Here is a 20,987-nt window from a genome sequence, read left to right as displayed (position 1 = left end):
CATCACTGTTATCATCGCTGTGGCCATGCCAGGCTCGGTCAGCAGGTTTACATCACAAGTACAGCAAATAAAACAGATGCATTTATTTCAGCCATTTATTTGCATCTCTGTGGAACAAGTGGTTTTACACTTTAGCAGTGAGCTTTATCGGCTGAGGTCCCAACCACTTCTCTCCTGAAAAAGAAGGATGGGATGTGGTGGTCATGTGATGACACACTGGGTGCTGCACTCCTGTCCTTCAGCAGACAGGTTCTGCTAAACATGTGTAAGGTAGCCAGAGCATTTCTAAACATGGCTACATATTCAGGGTGATAATGTTAATTTAAGAAAAATAAATACAATGAACATGAGAATATGTTAGAGTCCTGAGATATGAATATAATGAAATTATGAAATTAAATTTAAAAATGTTCTTTACTGGAATGTCTTTCAAGTTTAAGAGCACATTCAAAAGTTTCACTTAGGAATTTTCACTACATTAAATGCTGTTAGTAAATGTTACATCCTACACTATGTTAAAAGTCAGGTTTTACATAATATCAATTTTTCATTTCTTTCAAAAATTGCGGCATATTTTGTTTAAACAACTTGAACCTGGAATTTTACTCAGCACTATTTAAAAACAACTTATCACTATTTGCATTTCTGAATACAATGAGTTTTAGTGACTTTAGTGGCTTTCATTTCAAATTAATTACTCTGAAATCACTAATGTCAGTGAATTACTAAAATGTCTGTAACGATGGCAGTTCTGTAACTGTAGCCCAGAGAACTTCACTAATGTCAAGGATGCTCAGATGACTGACCTCTTATGAAAGTGACAATGTGACGATAGACAAACTGAGTGATGATACCGGGGTAATCACCTATGCAGTGGGCCATGAGCTCGAATCGGTCAGATCCAAAAAACATCTCCCGCTTTCCGTCTACGTGACACACGATGAGGGGAAAGCCAAAGGCCTATAGCAGAGACAGGGTTGAGGCAACCTCAACAAACAGGGGCAGCTTCAGAGATAAGCAGTCCTGAGAGACAGATTCTTGTGACACAAGGTGCACATTCATTTACATGACATTCATTTAGCAGACATTTTTGTTGAAAGTGATGTACAAGTAAGGATCAAAGAGCAGGGTCATACAGTCTCCCTGGCGAAACTGGGGGTTAGGGGCCTTGCTCAGGGGCCCAGGGTTGATATCATTTTACCAGCCAGGGAATTTGAATCTGCAACTTTCTGATCACAGTCACAGAGCATAACCTGCAAGCCACAAGCCGCCATTCAGCACCCAAATGTAATGACTAGATAAAAGAGTTTGAGGACAGAGAGTATATATAAAAGCATACATGGACGCATTTATTTAATAAATTTATTTGGCAGTCAATCACAAGCATGAGTCAAATCAATTTACTGTATAGTGAAATCGTATAATTAAGCAACCAAATAAGTACGCATGGCCGTCATTAAGTCTGATCAGTATTTTAAGCGGAGCCTCGAGTATTTTAGCCCTGATGCCAATCATCCTTCCAAAAAAAAGTCAAACCCGAGTAAACTTGACTTAGCCCCTGATCTTTTCAATAGCTAGAAATGCCCCGGTAAGTATGTACTTACCTGCTTTAATATTTATGGCCCTGAAACATGTTATTGTCCTTTCTATCTGATGCAATGTTTAATGGCTGATCCCTCACCTTAAGACACTAGATACAGCAATGCACTGTGGAACAATAATGAAAAACATTCCCTTGTTTATCAGAGTCCCCGCCCACTCCAGCAATTTGATTGGTGCAAGGATTCCATGTGGGCCACACAGCACAGCCTGTAAAAGTAAATAGCCTGATGTGAGACAAACTGACATCATTTCAAACTGACCCCATAGTCTAGTGCTTCCTGGGTTACGCTCTTCAGTTTGTCCTTGATCTTCTCAGAAGCCGCCAACTGCAAAAGCTCCTCCACTTCCCTAGCAGGAAGTCCTGCCTTCAATGTGGCCTGGAGTTCAAATGACAAAAATGAGATATAGGGCCTGCAGAGATTTACACAGCAGCAGCGATGAAGATACTGGTCCAGCTAGTACCTCAGAGAGTGAGGCAGGCAGGGTGATGTCTTCGTCTCGACACCAGACCCTCATCCATATCTCCCTGGAGACTCTCTCCACACTTGGCTCATCAGCTCCATATCTCTCTCCCACAGCAGTTATAAAGCGCATAGCTGCAAGAGAACCTGGCAGCCCAGGTACAGAAGGGAATCAGACCAAGTTCAGCTGGAGACCACTAACGGAACTCCCGTACTTCCAGGAGAGTTTGTACACCTATATCATCATCCAGTCAAGAAACCAGGACTAAAAATGATAGCTCTGTAATTTTTAACTAACAACCCATAAATAATGATCACACAAATTACATTTGTTGTATTGTTATTCTTCATCATCTTATTATTAGTTGTTGTTGTTGTTGTTGTAGTAGTAGTGGTAAATAAAATAAAGAGGAAAAGTGGGGTACCCTTCCGGAACATGGTCTCATCAGGATCGTTAGGAAAACTAAGGGGAACCGCAAAGTACTCAGCCAGCCGAGACAGGTCTGTTCCCATGTAGAGAAACTTGTTAGGGATTAACCCAGGGGGCTTATTGCCTGTACGTGGAAAGAAATAAACGGAAGTCAACACGTTATATGCTTATACAGTGAACCTTACAATGCATCAACAGCTAGACTGTAAAAGCTACTACTACGTTTTTTTTATTATTCTTTTTCGTGTACACTCCTCTTTTTACCTGCTGCAAAGTTAAAATGTTAAAATATCGCTATTTACCGGACCCTTTCATGACCCCTCCTAAAAATGCAGGGCAAAGTTTAAGGTCAATGTTCCACACATTTCTGTATCGACAGAGGACCTATAGGAAGCAAAAAAAAAAAACATTTAAAACTAACTGATGGTCAAATTAATGTCTAAACAAAACATATAAAAATTTGACATTTCGTTTAATCATTTTCTGAATATTCACCTGCCAACAAAGACAAACACTAACCTCGAATCCCAGCCAGGAGTAAGGGGAGACGACATCATAAAATAGCTCGATTACTTTCCGGGAAGCCATTATCTGAAAATGATTTCAGAGTATGTAAAAGAAATTTTACGTATATGAATGCGTCTTTAAACAATGTTATCATCTCTTGCTGTTAAGCAACGCGAAGAAAGTATTATCATTCGCAGCTGTAACTACCTAGCAGTTTCGTTTCGTGCAAACATTAAATCACTTCACGTAGCAATGCAATGTACTTCTTTTGTGTTTTAACATGTGGTATTACGAGGTTTAACGCATTCATGTCGGTATTTGTCTATACTTACTTAACTCGTATTTCTGATCGAGATAAGAAGGGAAACTATGCCAAAGGTTACCCCGGATATGAACGCATAGGACTACGGGCACCTCTTCCTGTACACTATCACAATGCGGTTTTCTCCTTGAGAAATGATCGCTGGTGAGTCAAGAAAAAAGGCATTTTTTATGATTAAATAAAATGGTCAAAATGCGCAAACGATTATAACACATTTAGCAGTTGTAGCTCACTTTCTGATTGCAGGCTGATTACTAATTAAAGATGTATGCTTGTCACTTACGGTCCACGCGTACAGTTGTATAGCTTTGCATAAGATTTCCTTTCCATTAGACTCATTTCAGACGAATAACGAGCGATACTGCCTCCATTTCAGCTCCGCAGACGCAGCCAGAGCAGCAGCTGACTTACCGTTTGAAATGCTGTGGTTTGTTGCCGGGTTATTCCCTGGCTAATCTCCAGGGCTATAATAAAGTACAGGACAGACCTTTCCATGGTATGCAAATAACACGTAGATGCCTGTAGTGTGTACATGCATTGTTAAATGTTTATATGTGACATCAATAAAAATGCTGTGTACCCTTGGCAGGTTAAGGTAGCACATCTCACAACACGGCACTCGTGTTAAACTTATGAAGTACCTGCTGTATACATATGCAATTCCGTTGCTAAGTTGTTTACAAACAACTGTAAGCAATAATGTATTGTAGTGATTCGATTGCACACTTTACACGTGCATCTTTTTGTAATAATTAAAATGATTTCTTTTAAAACACAAAACTGTAAATGGTCAGCCAATGCTGCCCACAGTTTGCAATGGGAAATCGCCTGCAGTCGTCAAAATGCATTTTTAAAAAGTGGAAAATCCATCCAAACCCACAAGGCATGGAATAACCCAGGATGGGGAAGACACAATTAACACGCAATTAATGGATTTAAGGCACAGACTTGAACTGTGGTGCTAGAGGTGTACGGTAATAGTACTAATTACTGCTGCACCACTGTGCTACTCTATTAAAGACATTATATAGTACAAAGAAAAAAAGATATATATATATATAAAAAAATAACGTCATTATTAAAATTGATTTTAAACGTGTGCTTTTTGTGCCAAGAGTTTATATGGCTCAGGGGTCATATTAACTAAAATCTCCTGCCAGATTTCAGGATGTATTGTTATTTGAGTATATGAATCATCTAGCAGGAACATCCATAACAATAATTTTATTTATTTGGAGGATCATGAATACATTTGTGATCCATGCCCTCCCTCTCTCTCTCAAGTTTTTAAATGAGATACTGATAGCTACTTGATTGTTGGAAAGTCCCACATTTGACTGAAATCTTGGTAAATCTAGAGACAGAGCAACACCCTGGCCACCATATACAGTAAGCATACACTCAACCATCAATGTTTTCCAGCCGCTTGTCCAATATGTTTTTTTCCTTTCCTTTTATTTGTTTGTGTTTTTTTATTTCTGTACATGAATTGGAATGGGGGGGCGGTATGGTGGTGCAGTGGTTAGCACTGTTGCCTCACCCCTCTGGGACCAGGGTTTAAGTCTCTGCCTGGGTTACATTTGTGTGGAGTTCGCATGTTCTCCCCATGTTGTCATGGAGTTTCCTCTGGGTACTCCAGTTCCCCCCCCCCCCCCCACAGTCCAAAGACATGCTGAGGTTAATTGGAGTTATTAAATTGCCCATAGGTGTGAATGGTGTGTGCAAGTGTGCCCTGTGATGGGCTGGCCCCCCAACCTGGGTTGTTCCCTGCCTCGTGCCCATAGCTTCAGGGATAGGTTCTGGACTCCCCACGACCCAGAAGGATAAGCGGTTTGAAAAATGGATGGATGGTTGAATTGGAATGGTTTTCATTATAGTATAGAAAAAACAAGAGGTCTATAAATCACACCATCAGACACAGCATATCTAACTTAAACAGCATGAATTCAGGGCTGAATTACATGAGTCATGTTTCACAGAAGGATTTCCGGTTATAATTCATGAAGAAGGATTTGTGCATGTTACTGAAGTGCTGCTTATCCTACCTTGGCATTTACATTAAAAGAAGTAGCAATTAAGGTAATATATACAAATTTTGACAATAAAAAACCAGTGACACATTTATTATAAACTTGACATTCCTTGAATTTCAATACAGAAATTTTATTATTAATTTGTAATACATTTAATAATTGTTAATTAATTGAATTGCAGATTAATTCTTCACAAAAATGAGTAACTCAAATCTTTAAATATTGTGATTTATTTGTGAGTTATAGTGTATTTTTGCGGCATACATACTGTAGAGCTCAATGCGAAATCCATCTGGGTGATGACAGATGAAAGAAAATAGAGCTACACATATTCCTGGCTACACATCTTCTTGCGGGCTGCTTTGATCTTTAGCATCCTTAGATCCGGGGCTCTCATTGACCTGAACGTGGCTTCCCGACTGCTTGTTTGCAGACTCACTGAAACACGTGGCATATCATGAACGTCAGTACATCTGCTCATCAAGAAATAGTGCATCTTATAATGCCAAAGTTGGCTTGGGTACACTAAGCGTGAGATCTGTAAGACCAAAGGTCCACAGGGATTTACACTGCAAGAATCTTAAATAAAAGTAGACTGAAATTTGATTTTAATCACCATTTCCTTTAAATTCCACATCAACATTGTTCCAGAAGAAATTGTACTTTATGGTTCTCACCTTTCTCCCTCTTTTTCTGTTGAAAATGAATTCTGGAAAGGAATCATCAAGTGAGGGATTAATGACTTAAAAAGCAATTAATTTGAGTTTAAGGTGCATGAATGGCTGCAGTATTTGTATGTAACTTTTAACAGTGTAAAACCCCACCATTCCCATTAGTCCATAATACCATATGATGATAGCACAGCCATCCTGCGTGCATGGTGACAGATGCACTCATACCATGTGAGTTGCCCTGGGCTTCTGTGCACCTCCTCCTACTGTCTTCTTTGGGACCCCCAGATTGTCAAAGGAGTGGCTACGTACCCTTATGGCTCTCTGAGATCAAGCAGAGGATTTTTTTCAGAGCAAGCAAGCATAGAAGTACTTTAAGCAGCGGTCAGGTTAAAATTGCATGGACGTTTTCAAAGAAGGCAGTCAGAATGAAGAACTCAACCTTGAAGTTTTCAATGAAGCTGCCACCTCCTTCTGATCCTGCGCGACCACTTTCGGGCTGTGAGAGGGCCTGAGGGGGCGATTCCCCCAGCATGCACTGCGATTGGGCGCTCAGTTCTGATCTGAGTCCCTCAAGAAGCGATGAACGCGTGCGCAGCTAAGAGTGGGTAACACAGACTTAGAATCAGACAGATGATAATCCTGGGCGTTATTGCAGTTTCTGGAGATATAGAAAGACAGGAAGTATTATCTTTATTTTTTGTTTACCTCCAGTCTATTGAATCGTTCAGCCTGGTAACAGGATATCTCCGCATTGATAAGCTTGGTAAGGAGAAATTCTCTCAGTTGAGAAGACTAACAGAAAACAGGAAGAGAGAATTTTGTCTTATTATTTGATATTAAGAGTTTTGAGGGGTTCGGGAATAATTCTATATAATTGATTCACCAACACATGACTCCAGTGGATCTGAGTAATTTAGGTTACATATGGCCTACTTTTAATACATTCATGTTTACCTCCGTGAACGTGGGGGGATCTGGGAGGGGCGGGCCAAACGAGGGCACGTCCTCTCTGGCTGTGACGCACACCTTTTGGTAAGGAAGTGTTTACAGTTTTCTCTGCACGTGTTTTCAACACCTTGCCTTTAAATCCATGCACATTTGTATGCATTATGTGGGAAACTTGTTTAAAGATAAACACAGCATTTGTTTATTTACCAGACCCTTTTGTCCAAATCAGGAGAGCTTGTAGGTCAGAGGATCGGCCACCATCCCTGGAGCAGTTGGGGATGAGAGCTTTGCTCAACGGCCCAACGCTGATATGACTCCTCTACCAACCATGGAATTTGAATCCACAACATTCCTAATGTGGGCACATAGCACTAACCCACTGTACTAAACACTGCCCTAATTCTAGCATGTAAACAAATTGCAAAATATTTGTGCACCTTCTCACCTGAAACAGCCCCCTTCCTCCCTCCTTAGCTTCATCTTCTCTGTGAACTCGCCTAACAACAATGAAGCAGTGAAGGAAGTGGGAGCTGATGATGTCAGAAACGAATGGGACTTGACCTTCTTGGTAAACCAAGGCAACAATATCATTGCCGATGTGCCTTTTCCTCTGCAGCTGACAGACAGAAAGGACAACACATGTTGAGTAAAATATTTGTATTGTGTGTTTTATCTTAAATTGAGCCTTATTCCATGAAAACAGTGAAACCTCAACTGACCTGCTGCGTGTCACCTTCTGTGAAAGGCAGTTTTGTAGCTACGTGGAACATTATTTCCCTTCCAGAAAAGGAGGTGTAGACGGCCTTACTTCCTGTTTGACCGTGACACACATCCAAACCTCCTCTAAACCTAAATAAGACAAAGACAACCATTAAGGTCAACAAAGCTCTTACCTGTATATCCCTCCATATCTGGTGAGAACAACATGGGACCTCGCTGTAACACTTTCACTTCTGTGGTTCTTTATAGTGTAATAATATGCTGAAAGGGATATTTTACGAATGCCTTTCTGCAAAAATGTTCTGTTATTCTTTGTTCTTTTCAATGGGATATTGATTTGCTATGTCCGGGGCCGAAGACAAAATGGAACTGACATCATAGCTAAATGAACAAGTATCACATGTTCACAATAGAGATTATAGCTATAGCTATATAGACGTGTCAGCCATGATCATCCACAGATGTTTAAGCCACTGACAAACCTCAAACCAGTACAGATGGCCTTAGGTTTTTGTCCAAAGTGAAGTAGGAGCTTGGCCAGCATCCCAAGACCTGGTGAAACGATTAACCTGGCAGACCTACTCTATGTTAAACAGGGGCACTGGAGATTATGGCATATTACAGCATTTGCCATTCATTACCCGGTAAAACCTTGTAGCTTAACTGTCTCCCCCAGAATGGAAAGAAAGTCCTGAAACTCTTCACTCTCATCATTGTTGCTCAGTATATCTTTCTCTGTCAGCTGAAACAGTCATGGGGGGGTGGGAGACACAACAAACACCGTGGTGTGAGAGCTTGGAGAGAGCAGGAAGGCTAGATGTGTATAGTAACAACAGACCAATAAAGAGGACAACAGAAGAAAGGTATGTCTCAGGTGGACGTAACCAAAGCTACATCATCCAGAATGCTTAAGGAGAACGGATGCAGTGGGATGCTTTAATTGACATTGTAGCCATAATATTCATCAATGGAAATATTTCTCTTCACAAGAAATACGTTTTTCAGCAAGTGTATGAGAAATGAATGAGTCAGCATGCCTCTAACAACACTGTATGGATCTGCAACACGTATTTACAGCAGACTGCTGGTTTATATGAAGTCATAATTAAAAGTCAGATCTAAGCATACATCCGCCATTGTCACCACCATTGAATGGAAATAAATGAGGCATGCATTTTATTTGTTTTGCAGTGACACTCAATAAGGTAACTGAAAGTCACTCTAGACCCAACAACTACTTTGTCCGAAAGCATTGTTAAATATTTAAACCCATTCATGGATTTTTGATATTTTGTGTTAGGCAAAGCCATAATGAAAATGCAAACCTTTTATGCCTCCAGCAAGCTAACAGCTTTTACTTATTTCACCAGCATTTGCACATTTCACTGTACAATATATATATATATATATATATATATATATATATATATATATATATATATATATATAAATGTAGGGTGCTTATCATCCCTGTGATACCTGTTTATCTGTCAATGTGGATTTCAAATTACTCGCTGGAGCTAAAACTGGGCTGTTCTGACCTCTTCTGAAACAAGTTGTTTGAAACCGAGGGTGTTCATCAGAGTTGTGAAAGGTCAACTGAAATGTACGCAAGAGCAAATGATACAAATAAATCCAGGATCTAATTACAACTAAGATAGAGTTTACACTCTCTTACTATTGCCCTGCTCATTTTGTAGTCAGCGTTGTTCAGTGTTTTACCTGTCCCTCTTTCTGGTATAAAACACCAAACTTGAAGTTCTGTGACACTCTGTGCTCGTCAAATGCCGTGATAAGTTCTGGGGCCTGAAATGAAGACAAACAAAAGTGAGTTCTTAACAAAACACTATCAAATCAGAAAAAGAAAACAAATTAAAAAACACCATTAAACTTATAGTCTGCAATTGATTTGTAGTTTGACTTGCATATTCAAATTTAGTTTATTTTTTTAATTAATGAAACAGGTGAACTGATACTTTCAGTTAATTGAAATGGAAGTTGGGCACTAGTTGAAGAAAGAAAACTTACCTTGAGGTAGCTGACCAGTTCAAAGCGGGTCACAGTTACGTTATTGCAAAGCATCTAGGAATCAAATGTCACTGTTAGTCTTACTTACCTTTTTGTCTTGTATAATTTTTTAATCACTAATAAAAATGCATTACTAACAAATTCAAAGGAGTCGCAAACAACTTAATTATACAAACAAGAGTTGCTTTTAATAACATCTACATAGTCCGTAACTGCTTAAAGACATCAGACATGCTTTTTAGCAAGCTGCTAAATAAAGTGCAACCTTCTTAATAATAGAAATGTCACTATATGCAGAACTAAATATTCAAATACCTTAGCCAGCTCTACAGCATTAGGGAAATGATGGAAGAGAGAGACAGCAAAATCTCCATATAGCGTGCATTCTTTCATTCTGCAAGATAAAGAGATTCAGGTGTAAAGACCCCTATCAAAATGGTTCCCTTTATCATACCAAAAAGAACAATTAACATTACTCAAGATTTGAATTCGGTAGTCCAATAGAGCTATATATCTTCTCAAGATCATGCAACCTAGCAGGATGCCAGCAAATAACAATTGTTGAGCGTTAATACAAACCTCAGTATGACTCTAATTCTCTTTTCTTCCTCCTCCAAGCAGACAGAGAGAATGAGGGATCCTAGAGCTGTATCTACTGCTGTGAATGAGTGATGATACTAGGAAAGAGGAAGAGGATCCGGTCAAGAAGTGCATGTGTTGGCTTATAGGACTTTGGTGTGCATCAGTACGTCAGAGCACTGAACTGACTTTGGATCTGAAACACTCTCTGTAGATCTTCGCTTCCAGGTCTCTCTCCATGATATCGTAACTGTCTGTAGCTTGTCCAGGCTTACATAAGCTGGGACTAATGGCAGCGAACTTCTCCAAAGGTGGATCTATCCAGTAGCCTCCACATTTAGGGGGAATGATCAAAGGGAGGACCCCACTAATTTTTAAAAGCTGTGATTAAAGAAAAAAAAGGGAAATCTTAGCATTGCTACCCATTTAACCTGCAATCTAACACTTAAGGTTTTGGAATCAAGTTCTTGCAAATGAATGCATGACCATCTCACACAGAGTTTGACATTTTGAATGTTTCATTATAAGGATCCTACCTTCAAGGGAGGAGGGAATTCACAGCGCTGCTCATCAAGCCGACTTCCCTAATGGAAAAAGATACGAAAGCAAAACTGATTAGAAAGGGGGACAGTGCTACCAGGGTATTCATAGCAGATAGTTATGAATTACCTGAAGTTTTTCAATTATCTCAAAAAGCTCGGTGTCCTTGACCAGAAAAGGGGGAAGCAAACGTCAATCGATATAGAAGTAGCTTCTCGTGGTGGAATCCTCAGTTAAAAAGCAGACGCTTACCCTCTGGCCAGAAGCAGCGGGAAGGAGAGGTTTCGTCTCATTGGGGGGGGGATCAAGAATGTCTAATATGCTGTGCTGTATGGACTCCGATCTGGTGTGAGACGCCATTAGACAGACATGCATGCTATAAGGTCAACAAGCCCTGTATATATGCTGGCATTCTAAAGTCAGCTACACAGGTAGATACAGGTAGAGAGAGATTGCATATTACCGTGCCTCTTCTGTACCAATGAACTTGTCCACTCTGTAGACAAAGTAGCACAACTGTTAAAAGTGTGTATTACATTAATACCAAATTATTCTGTTTTACAAGTGTGAATGACATGAAACGCAAATATCATCTAGACTATATTCCTATAAGCATCAGTTTAATATAGTTGTCTCACTCACCCGCCATAAGCTCCAAAAGTGAAGCTTCTTTTTCTGGAAAACACCTTCTCGCCCTCTCTGTCCTTGTCCATTTGCCTGTGCTGGTGTTGATACACTGTGACGTCTAGTGAGCCAGTCAGTCACTGCATATACTGACTAAATATCTCCTTCCCTTTCAATCTCTGTCCTTTACCCCCTGTCTCTTTTCTCGTTTAATCTCCCTACTTCCTTCCATGTATCCCGCTGTTCCAGAGACTGACGCAAATAACCTTTTCACTTCCATGAGAGATGTATGCAGATGTATACAGATATATAAGAAATTCATTAGCATTGGTGTATAAATAAACAAACAGGGTATGTGTTCAATGTATACAGACACATAGTAGCAGGCCAATTATTGGTATATGCAGAAAAAGCTGAAGCAAAGTGAATATCTGATTTTAGACCTGTTAGCCTTTGAGTCAGCAAAAATCATCAATTATTGACAGCACTCACTGAGACAGGAGAGCATGCCAGCAGGAGGGAGAGAGAGAGAAAGAAAGTGAAAAAGCAAATAGATTTATATTAAAAGAATGGGAGAGTATAAATTGACATGGGCAAAAGAGCTCTGTAAATAATATAACAACATGGAACCTTACAATAGCTGTACTTCTTTAAACGGATCCCTCCAAAACATGAACGTAGGGTCTCTCTGCTTTCCCAGAAAGATGACCCTGTTTATCCATCCTATCTCCATAACCGTTTATCCACCACAGGTTCACAGCATGCCCGGAGCATATCCCAGTAAGTAAATGGCACAAGACAGGCCATACTCCTGGAAAACGGATGCCAGTGCCACACAGGGCACAGAATCATATGCTAAAGACTATTTGAAGACCACAATCCATCGAAATCAGGGGACCTGGGGAAAATACCTACCCATACAGAGAAAGAAGATGATAACTCCACATACAGAGAGGAGTGGTGAAAGGTCAAACCAACTTCTCTGGACATATGAGGCAACTGTGTTACAGTCAGATGGACCATGTCTCCTTAAACTGAACAAGAAGAGATGCTGAAGAAAGATCTTTTGAATCACTTATGAATTATGCACATAAAAGTAGACGTCTTATATATTCCGCAGTCTAGTGAATTAACCCAACGATTACATATGTACATTTCAGAGAGCACGGTCAGACAGTGTCCCTTAGCCTAAAGGTAAAATCACTCTGCTGACCATGGGATCTGAACCGAAGACCTTCCTTTGACAGGCCCACTAACCTGCTGAGCCACACAGCACCCCAAAAAACATGATGCTACATATGCACAGATATAGACAAATCCATCAGCAGTATTGTGATAATCTATTTTATTAAGGCAAACTGAGCTTATACACTACCCTGGATAAGAGTTTCATGAATAAATAATACATCCATTTTCCATGGCACAGTTCGGATTGCTGCTTCAGCTTTCTACTCTCAGCTACATGTGCTGTGTACATAATGAACACTGGAACAAATGTCAAACTTGCATCTAGAAATAAATTTCCAGAGGGTTTTTCTTTTACTCTTGGAAGGATTCCTAGATATTACCTGCTGCTGTGGGAAACTGCTCATGAAATAATACATCTAAAATTGAGTAGGATGTCATACAGGATCAAGGTGAACCTTAAAGTCTGTCCTAGGAAAGACAGGACACAAGGCAGAGGACATCCTGGTTGGGATGCCAGTCCATCACAATGTACACATGCATACAGTTACACACAATTTACAGTCAAAATTCACCCTGATGTGCATAATTTAACTGTAGCCACAAGGAAGAACATGCAAACTCCACACACAGCAAGTCAGGAGCAAGACTATAATCCACAGTCCTGGACTATAAAACTTAAAGGCTACAGCATTAATCAATTCAAGGGCATCAGTTCCCCATATCTATTTAACTGTTTCTACTCGAACTTTATTATACAAACTTCTTGAATGAAAAAATCTCCCTCCAGGGAATTTGTTAAAGTATTATCTATTTTCTTTCGCAGCAGTCCAGTATTGTGATTACAGCATAAGCATGATACTATTTACAAAGAGCCCGTCATCTATCGCAGACGGGTTCTTCCTCAAAAAAAAAATCACTTAAACAAACATTGTTGGTACAATTTTAATGCATTCAGGCCGGAATTTTATTTCGACTATCAATGTTACTGTTACGCGCCTTTTTTTCATAGACATGCCGCTAGTCTGCCCACTTTTTAAATTTCATTATAAAAAAAATGGAAACATTTCACAGGACCAGTCTAACTCAATACGTTTTTATGTATTTGGCTATGACGTTTACTATTTCCGATTGGTTGTTTCTTTATTTTCAGCGTTCTGAATTTAAGCAACTTCTTAGACTGAAAAGTCCTGTCTCTTGCCAGTATTTTATACGATCGACCGTGCCAGCCAATCATAGACCCATCTTCAGTTAACCGGGACTCTAATTTGTCCACAAAACGCAACTCAAACTGGAGCCGCTTCCTCATTGGCGGAACCTCATGCTCATCATTGTGTTCCAACCTTGCCGTGGATTTATAATCGCGCGGAAGTAGCAAGAAGGTTTGGAACGATAGGTTACCTCAAATTATTTTAACTTAGGAAAAATATTTTGGTTACCTATACGTAAAAAACGCAACTAGTATCTTTCGTCCTTCTCGTTCAAAATTGTGTCCAAATATATAGTTCTTCTTCCGTAGACTTCTCCGCCTGTCTTATTTTGTTTTGGTAAAACCTGCTAATCATGTTAGCCTGTCAGTGCTTTTACTTAGCTAACGAGCCGAATTCTTTTTTTTATTGTTTTAAATAGCAGCCTCAACTTATTGTTTTGTAACAATAGTCAGATCATTTTCGAATTATCTCTACGTCTGCTCAGGGGTTGGTTTTCTTTAGAAAAAGAAATATTGCCAGGTATTTTCTGCAGGCTGCTCTGGAATTTTTAACTACAGAGTTGGTGGCATTTCGTGTGTTTTGTGCACTTTTCCCATTTCCAAGCAAATTCTTTGCAAGAAACTGGTATTTTTTTAACGTTGAAGGGAGTTGCTAAACTACACTGCAGTTTTAATAGCAACAAAATACTTTATTGAAATGACAATTTAGTATCTAAAGTTAAGCTTATATTTGAGCGGGACTACCAAGGAAGGTAAATGCATTTCACCCATAGTGTTTTCGCTAACGTAGTCTTAAATGATCTCTCGTTGGGTGATTAGCTAGTCTGTATTTAAAAATGGGCCGTGCACCTGTAGCAGCGTACACTCACCCAGAGAGTGCATAGTTTAGTTACCTAACTTTGAGTTATCATATACCACGTTTCAGCTGTTGCTGTAATTTTTACATCTAAATAGTAATATGAGTATAATGCATTTCGTGGCCTACTTAGATATTCTTTGAAGTTAAGTAGATAGATCGATGTGTCCGTTATTGATTAACTCCACATTAATTTAACCGCATATTGGAGAAATTCTGTAATTGCCTTTCGTAAACAGTTAAGCGAGTTCTCAGCTTTCGATAGCGCTGACCTGATACCGATTTCATTCGTGAAAAGTGAGTGGTGACCTTATGTTCGGCGGCAGGATGCTGGGCGAATGCGGCATGCAGGAACAGGAAAAACGGGCGCTGCGGAAATGCTCCGTGTCGCTCTGCAACCAGCTGGTGGTGGACGAGGAGCTGCTTCAGATGCTCCAGGCCGATGACATCCTCACTGACGGAATGGCTGAGGGGATCCTGGTAATTGGGCGCTCCAGGGCACCTGCCCCAGTTCAGCAAAATATGGTCATCTTCCAGCCCCTTATGCAGTACAGGAGTCTTGGGAGCCTTCACATCATAGTACAAGGCTTTTCAACCCTTTTTAAACCAGGGACCCCTAAATGAAAAACAGACTGGAGCCAGGGACCCCCCCCCTACCTATAATGCATGAATAATTAGGATCCAGGAGGTTTTAATGTTCTTTGCTCCAAACCACGTGGCATTAATGTTTATCACGTAGAGAAATGCCAGCATTTCATCTTTATATAAATCATCTCTGCTGTCCCCAGGTTTTCTGCTATCCCCTCTATTGCCCGGTCGCAGTGCTTTCCTCTTTGGATGAGTTCCTCTGCGCTGCTGTTGTGCTGCATGGTTCACTAGGGGACTTTGTTATTGTTGTGAGACACAGACATGAGCAGTGGCACGACATAACCTGTTCAGGCCTTATTGTAATTCTAGTAATTCGCAGTATTAACGTTTTTGTGCGGATTTTGTTTCTCACCTCAGGCGGAGCAGACCTCCCGGAAGAAGAGCTGGCGTTTGCTGGCCCTGCTTCCAAAGAGAGGGCCCAGGGCCTTCAGCAGCTTCTGCTTGGCCCTGAGAGGCACTGAGCAGCAGCACCTTCATGACATGTTGATGGACCAGATAAAGAGGGGGAGGGAGGTGAGTGCTGGGAGCATGTCCCTGTTTCTGATTTCAAGGGGGGAGGCCTACAGTACGGCAAGTGTCTGGTGCCTAGAAGGGCTCAGCTGTGGCCGGGGTATTGTTGATGCAGGTACCGCCATACATGTTTCAGGACTGCGTGGAATCCTGCCTGCCGCTGCCCACCCAGGAGGACTCGGCTAGAATCAAGAGAGCCAGGACTCATGGTCAGTAAACATCTAAGCATGGGGTGAAGGAGCGTTAAGCACATAAATGCCAGAGTTAGATGAATTTGTGCCATTTCAGAATCCTCAGAGATGTGCCTAGATGCAGACAGTCCAGTCATCACGGGTATTCTTCCCTGTTCCAAGGGATTCTATGATGCTCACTGCAAACAGGCAAGCACCATCTCCCAAAGCTGCTTGGTTTTTAAAGTTAAATCACTTCAGAAACTTCTGGGAACTGGCACCTTCATGTGAAGGTGCTGCCCCTCCCAGTTTAGTATTACCCCTACCTGCCTGTTCATATTGTGGTTGTAATTCCCCTCCTTTTTATGAACAGGCATACAAGATGGTCTCTAGCCCCCGGGGTTTGGCCCTCATCATCAGTAACGTGACTTTTGACCGTGAAATTCCCGAGCTGGTCAGTCGAGTCGGAGGAGAAGTGGATGTAGAGGTTCTGAGCAGAGTCTTTGCAGATTTGGACTTCTCAGTTGTGGTGTTCAGGAACTTGACAGCTCAGGTACACCCAGCGTCACATAACACCCTGTGAAAAGAGAGGATGACATGCCACAGCTAGGGTGTAAATTATCCCTTCAGTTATAGTTTTTGTTTGACATATAACTAATTGTCCTGTTCATGGGTGTGGGGTACCTCACAGCCCCCTGTCACTAACCACATCTTCGGAACTTGTCCTGTGTTTACGCTTTTTGTATACTTGGCGTCATTGTGCGTCTCCTCCAGGGCATGAAGGAGTGTGTTGAGCAGTTCCGTGGGAGGCCGGAGCACCAGGTTGCAGACAGCTGTGCCGTTTGCCTGCTGTCTCATGGTATGGAGGGGGCAGTGTATGGCACAGATGGTCAGCTCCTGGAGGTGAGCAGGATAACCATGAGAAATATCAAGTCGCTTTGTCGCCAAGAGGCCGCAGAACTATAAATATCATTTTTGTCTTGCTCTCTCTGGCAGTTGGACTGGGTATTTCAGGTTTTTGACAATGCACGCTGTCCCCAGCTTCAGAACAAGCCCAAAATGTTCTTTATTCAAGCCTGCAGAGGAGGTACGCTGTTGCCAGACTAATATTTTTATTTAATATTTTCCTTTTCTTTGGAAAATGTACTGAACACATTCCTCCATAATTGAGTCGATCAGGTGCCGCTTTGTTTGCTTGTCATGGAAACCTAAACTTTTATTATTTTGTCCTGCCAAAGCCTGATTTTTGAAATCCGGGGTGAGGAAATGAGTTGAAAAGGTGAACTCTAGAAGCAGTCTGCTTTTTAACCCTTAGCTCAATCATTTTACAGCGGCTTCACCTTATTTGAAGCATGTTTCTGGAGCCTTTGATGTGACCCGTGCTCACTCTACGCTTCCTCTCCCCAGAGGAGATGGACAGCGGGGTTGAGCAGGCGGATGGCAGGGACCGAATGTGCTCTCCAGGTTGTGAGGAGAGGGATGCCGGGAGAGAGGAGGAAAGGGAGACTGCTGTCAGCCAGGACAGGGACAGAGAGCGGCTGCGCGTGAAACTGCCTCAGCGCTCGGACATGATCTGCGGCTTTGCCTCTCTGAAAGGTGGGGCGGGGGAGGGGGCTGTTTCAGGGACATGAACTCAAAGGAGGATTGCTAGAGAGCCGTCTGACTGACTGTCGCCATGTTCGCAGGCACAGCAGCGATGAGGAACACGAAGAGGGGCTCATGGTACATCCAGGAGCTGAACACGGCCTTGAGACAGAGAACGCAGGACACGCACCTGTCAGACATACTGGTTCAGGTATCTTCCTCTTGCCCATAAAGGTCGCTGCTTTGTATTCCACATCTTTAAGCTCTGGCTACGTCCAATTGGAGTTATATTTGAGGAAGTGCTGGCTGCATGGTTAAGCAGCTGCTTATTTTACTTTTTTATGCAAACTACAACACAACTTTAAATATTCTTTCATTTCTATGGACTTGACCCTTATCCTGGCTGACAACCCTAACCCACCCTAAAAATAGGCTTTTGGCTGTTTTAGTTTTTTGATTGCATTCACAAATTTTTATAAAATTGAGGTCACACTTGTGGGGACCAAAAAAATGTCTCCACAAGCTAATAAGTAACAGGCATCTATCACATTGGGAAAATCTAGTCTTCATGATTTAACAATTATAAACAGACACACACGCAACCGGGGGTGAGAATCAAACCTACTGCTGTGTAGCTGTAAGGCTGCGGTGCTAATCATTACGCCACCCTTCAGTATTGCCACCTAAGGGAGTCAAGATCATCTGACCATTTAATATAGTCACAAATATAATCAGTACATTTTTATCAATGGGCAACCAGTATACTCCCATATACTATACTTCCCTATGTTTGGTTACACTACAGTAGCAACAAGATAAGCCAAAGAGCTCTAAAACAAGTTACTTATGTCGATAGTTACAGTAGATGAGAGCATGGTGAGATGGCTGAACTGAGTGAGGTGCACACATACAGCATGAGAGAATTTAATCAAACTTCCAGTCATAACTAGTACTCTGAAATTTGAAAATAGTAGCTACTGTACAGTATATGTAACTTTTGCCATTAGAGGAATTTAATTAATTAAGAACCGGTACTAAAACAATTGGATGTTATAGAAATACCCATCCATTTATCATGTGCTTGTATGGTGTAGAGCTGGTCAGAGCCAAAGGATGGACAGGGTAAACTGCAGGCTGTCTGCTGAATGGGAATCTTGACAAACCCAGGCAGGGAAAGAAAGCTGGACATGCAGAACCAGGGAGAGGAATCCATCCTGTAGCTGTGGGGGTTTGAGCCACAGTAGAGCCTGCTCAGTCCAGTTGAAGCATGTAAATTTCACTGATTGCTCCATCACAATTTTGCCTCAGTTAAAGAATGTTGGGAACAGGAAAAGAAGCTGGATGTGACTTAAAAACGCCTTTTGGGTATCGGCCCCAATAAACATCTCAGGGTGGCGCGTATGATGGACATTTTCAGATACAAATGCTAATTTCAGTCTGCAGGTTGCTGGTAGGAATATTCTTAAAGCTGGGTTTTCCATGGAATAGCTGTGTGAAATCTGTAGAGGAAACATTTGATGTATGTGTGTATTTTTGGAGCTTATCAGGTTCAGTTTGTCAGCACAGTCAGTGGTATTTTACCACCTTGTTAATCATATGCTTGCATGTCCGACCCAACATTCCCTGACGTGTTAAAGCCATCAGCCAACTTGTATGTCGCCATCCGTCCTGAGCTGGGCTGTCCCCCCCACAGGTGAACGCCTGCATCAAGCAGAGGGAAGGCTACGCTCCTGGGACCACGTACCACCGCTGCAAGGAGATGTCAGAGTTCACCAGCTCCCTGTGCAAAGATCTCTTCCTCTTCCCCAAGTACTACCCCGAGCAGTGACTCGCCGCACTGTGTGTCCTAGGTATCCCTCTGCCCTCAAAGGAGAGCTGAAGACAAGGAGGGATCTGGATGGGATGATTCTACACAATGCAGCCAATCTCTGCAGTGAAGTGACATGCGTCCAAAGGTGGTTCACAACATACCAGCTCGCATTCATTCCAATCGACCATCTTCCCGTTGTCATCACAAGTTTGAGGTGTTCATATGAGTTTTAAAATAACATAAAAACATTTTATGCAAATAACTTTTTTTAACTGATGGTTTTTTGGTTTTATACCCTGTTTATATACATCCATTATTTGTTTGTTCTGGGCGTTTAAGCTGTATGTGTGAAATTGGATCAATGTAGTATTTAGGATGCAACAGCACTTAAGCCGGAAATGACCGGCTAGTTAAATAAATGGCCCTGGGAAGACTAGGCAGCAGCTAGTCTTAAGCTTGAGTGTCGCCTGGAAAGTGTGCGGGGCGGCGCTCCGTTATCGACATAGTGGGAAATGTGCCTCAGTTCCGTTTAATTGGGTGTGGGTAAGCGCTACGCTCCAGTGTGTATTGATTTCACACAGGCGCGTACAGAGATGCGCATGCAATTTAATAAATGTGCGAATGCACGGTAAGGGATCAAAACAGATAATGGAGACGGGTGAGAACCTCCTCTGGTGTCTGAAATATCCCTCCGAGGCCACAGGCGTATTGCAAATGAGTCTTTCCTCCCCTTTAGTTCTGTTTTTAAAGGAATACTCCTTTTCTGCCAGTCCTCTGCACCCCAGAGAAATGGGTCCTGACAGACCTTTGCAAGTTTAATTAGAAAGGCTAAAGCACTATATTAGAGTTGCCCCTCCCCATACATAAAGATTTAGAGTAATGCTTCATTTGCTATATCCTTAACCCCTGTTGAGGCATTAATATCACTTCAGAAACACTTGCATTAAGTGTGCTGTTTGGAGTCAGTCATGTTGGTTACCAGTTTTTGTAAGCAGGTCAGACTTTGACGGGGAAAAATTTCTGCTGGCATATCCGGTCTGTTATTTTAAACATTCCAGTATTATATTCTGTTAAATGCCAAAAAATTCTCTGCGGCATGTGTCTTGAAGGGTTACTGTACATTCATTATAAGACAGTAGGTCCGGATTGTTTCAATATAGTTGAAGGTTTGGGGAGGTGTGGAATTAGTGAGACGCTGCGATTCTGAAGGAGAATGGTGCAGATAAACAGATTCGTGCAGAGCTTTGCTGCAGCCTTTAGCAGCCTGTGTATATGTGCTTGAGAGCAACGGTCTGGGTGATGAGACGTTCTATAGTGGCAAAGGGCAGAAGATTAAGTTAGCAGCCATATCACATTTTACTGCCTCCATGCCGTCTTCACTGGGCTGATGGTGCTGCAGGGTGCAGTTGTTTGGGTATAAAACTTGGAAATTAATGGAATTCCTGATTTACGTGTCTGCCAAAATGTCAAGATGCATTTTTCATGGTGTTTGTATTTTTATTTTTTAATAAATGAAATTTGAATCAGCTGTGTTTGCGGTCATTCT

General features: G+C 41.5%; 3 protein-coding genes across 9 annotated transcripts; 1 reads left to right on the top strand and 2 right to left on the bottom strand.

Moving 5' to 3' along the window:
• Window positions 1–81: 81 nt before the first annotated feature.
• Window positions 82–3,832, bottom strand: gstk1 (glutathione S-transferase kappa 1). Of its 5 annotated transcripts, none has more exons than XM_023792773.2 (8): window positions 3,734–3,832; window positions 3,013–3,084; window positions 2,796–2,877; window positions 2,489–2,617; window positions 2,065–2,210; window positions 1,863–1,979; window positions 807–960; window positions 82–174 (listed from the first exon to the last, which is right to left on the bottom strand). In XM_023792773.2, the coding sequence occupies exons 1-8, from the start codon at window positions 3,815–3,817 to the stop codon at window positions 125–127; spliced, it is 834 nt and encodes a 277-aa protein (XP_023648541.2). In that variant the 5' UTR covers window positions 3,818–3,832; the 3' UTR covers window positions 82–124. The 5 variants fall into 5 exon arrangements, with proteins under 5 accessions (XP_023648541.2, XP_023648542.2, XP_023648546.2 ...); XM_023792774.2 differs by having other exon boundaries at window positions 867–960; XM_023792778.2 differs by having other exon boundaries at window positions 3,606–3,735.
• Window positions 3,833–5,538: 1,706 nt separating this feature from the next.
• Window positions 5,539–12,007, bottom strand: rap1gapl (RAP1 GTPase activating protein-like). Of its 2 annotated transcripts, XM_023792766.2 has the most exons (19): window positions 11,487–12,006; window positions 11,308–11,340; window positions 11,097–11,187; window positions 10,974–11,009; window positions 10,841–10,888; window positions 10,494–10,685; window positions 10,305–10,402; window positions 10,041–10,119; window positions 9,726–9,779; window positions 9,420–9,503; window positions 8,339–8,439; window positions 7,697–7,826; window positions 7,423–7,593; window positions 6,984–7,055; window positions 6,735–6,821; window positions 6,469–6,624; window positions 6,255–6,350; window positions 6,033–6,064; window positions 5,539–5,793 (listed from the first exon to the last, which is right to left on the bottom strand). In XM_023792766.2, exons 1-19 carry the CDS (start codon window positions 11,555–11,557, stop codon window positions 5,694–5,696), a joined length of 1,731 nt encoding a protein of 576 aa, XP_023648534.1. In that variant the 5' UTR covers window positions 11,558–12,006; the 3' UTR covers window positions 5,539–5,693. The 2 variants fall into 2 exon arrangements, with proteins under 2 accessions (XP_023648534.1, XP_023648536.1); XM_023792768.2 differs by lacking the exons at window positions 6,469–6,624; window positions 6,735–6,821; window positions 6,984–7,055 and having other exon boundaries at window positions 11,487–12,007.
• Window positions 12,008–13,981: 1,974 nt separating this feature from the next.
• On the top strand, window positions 13,982–20,967 carry casp2 (caspase 2, apoptosis-related cysteine peptidase). Of its 2 annotated transcripts, none has more exons than XM_023792783.2 (11): window positions 13,982–14,615; window positions 15,046–15,199; window positions 15,725–15,880; window positions 15,993–16,086; window positions 16,166–16,257; window positions 16,421–16,600; window positions 16,822–16,950; window positions 17,044–17,134; window positions 17,455–17,643; window positions 17,733–17,842; window positions 19,325–20,967. In XM_023792783.2, exons 2-11 carry the CDS (start codon window positions 15,047–15,049, stop codon window positions 19,457–19,459), a joined length of 1,329 nt encoding a protein of 442 aa, XP_023648551.2. In that variant the 5' UTR covers window positions 13,982–14,615; window position 15,046; the 3' UTR covers window positions 19,460–20,967. The 2 variants fall into 2 exon arrangements, with proteins under 2 accessions (XP_023648551.2, XP_023648552.2); XM_023792784.2 differs by having other exon boundaries at window positions 13,983–14,615; window positions 16,014–16,086.
• Window positions 20,968–20,987: the final 20 nt, after the last annotated feature.

This window comes from Paramormyrops kingsleyae, chromosome 9 (genome assembly GCF_048594095.1).
Source record: "Paramormyrops kingsleyae isolate MSU_618 chromosome 9, PKINGS_0.4, whole genome shotgun sequence".
Classification (NCBI taxonomy): Eukaryota; Metazoa; Chordata; class Actinopteri; order Osteoglossiformes; family Mormyridae; genus Paramormyrops; species Paramormyrops kingsleyae.
Note: the sequence above shows the minus strand (reverse complement) of the source record. Positions and strands in the feature narration are given on the sequence as shown.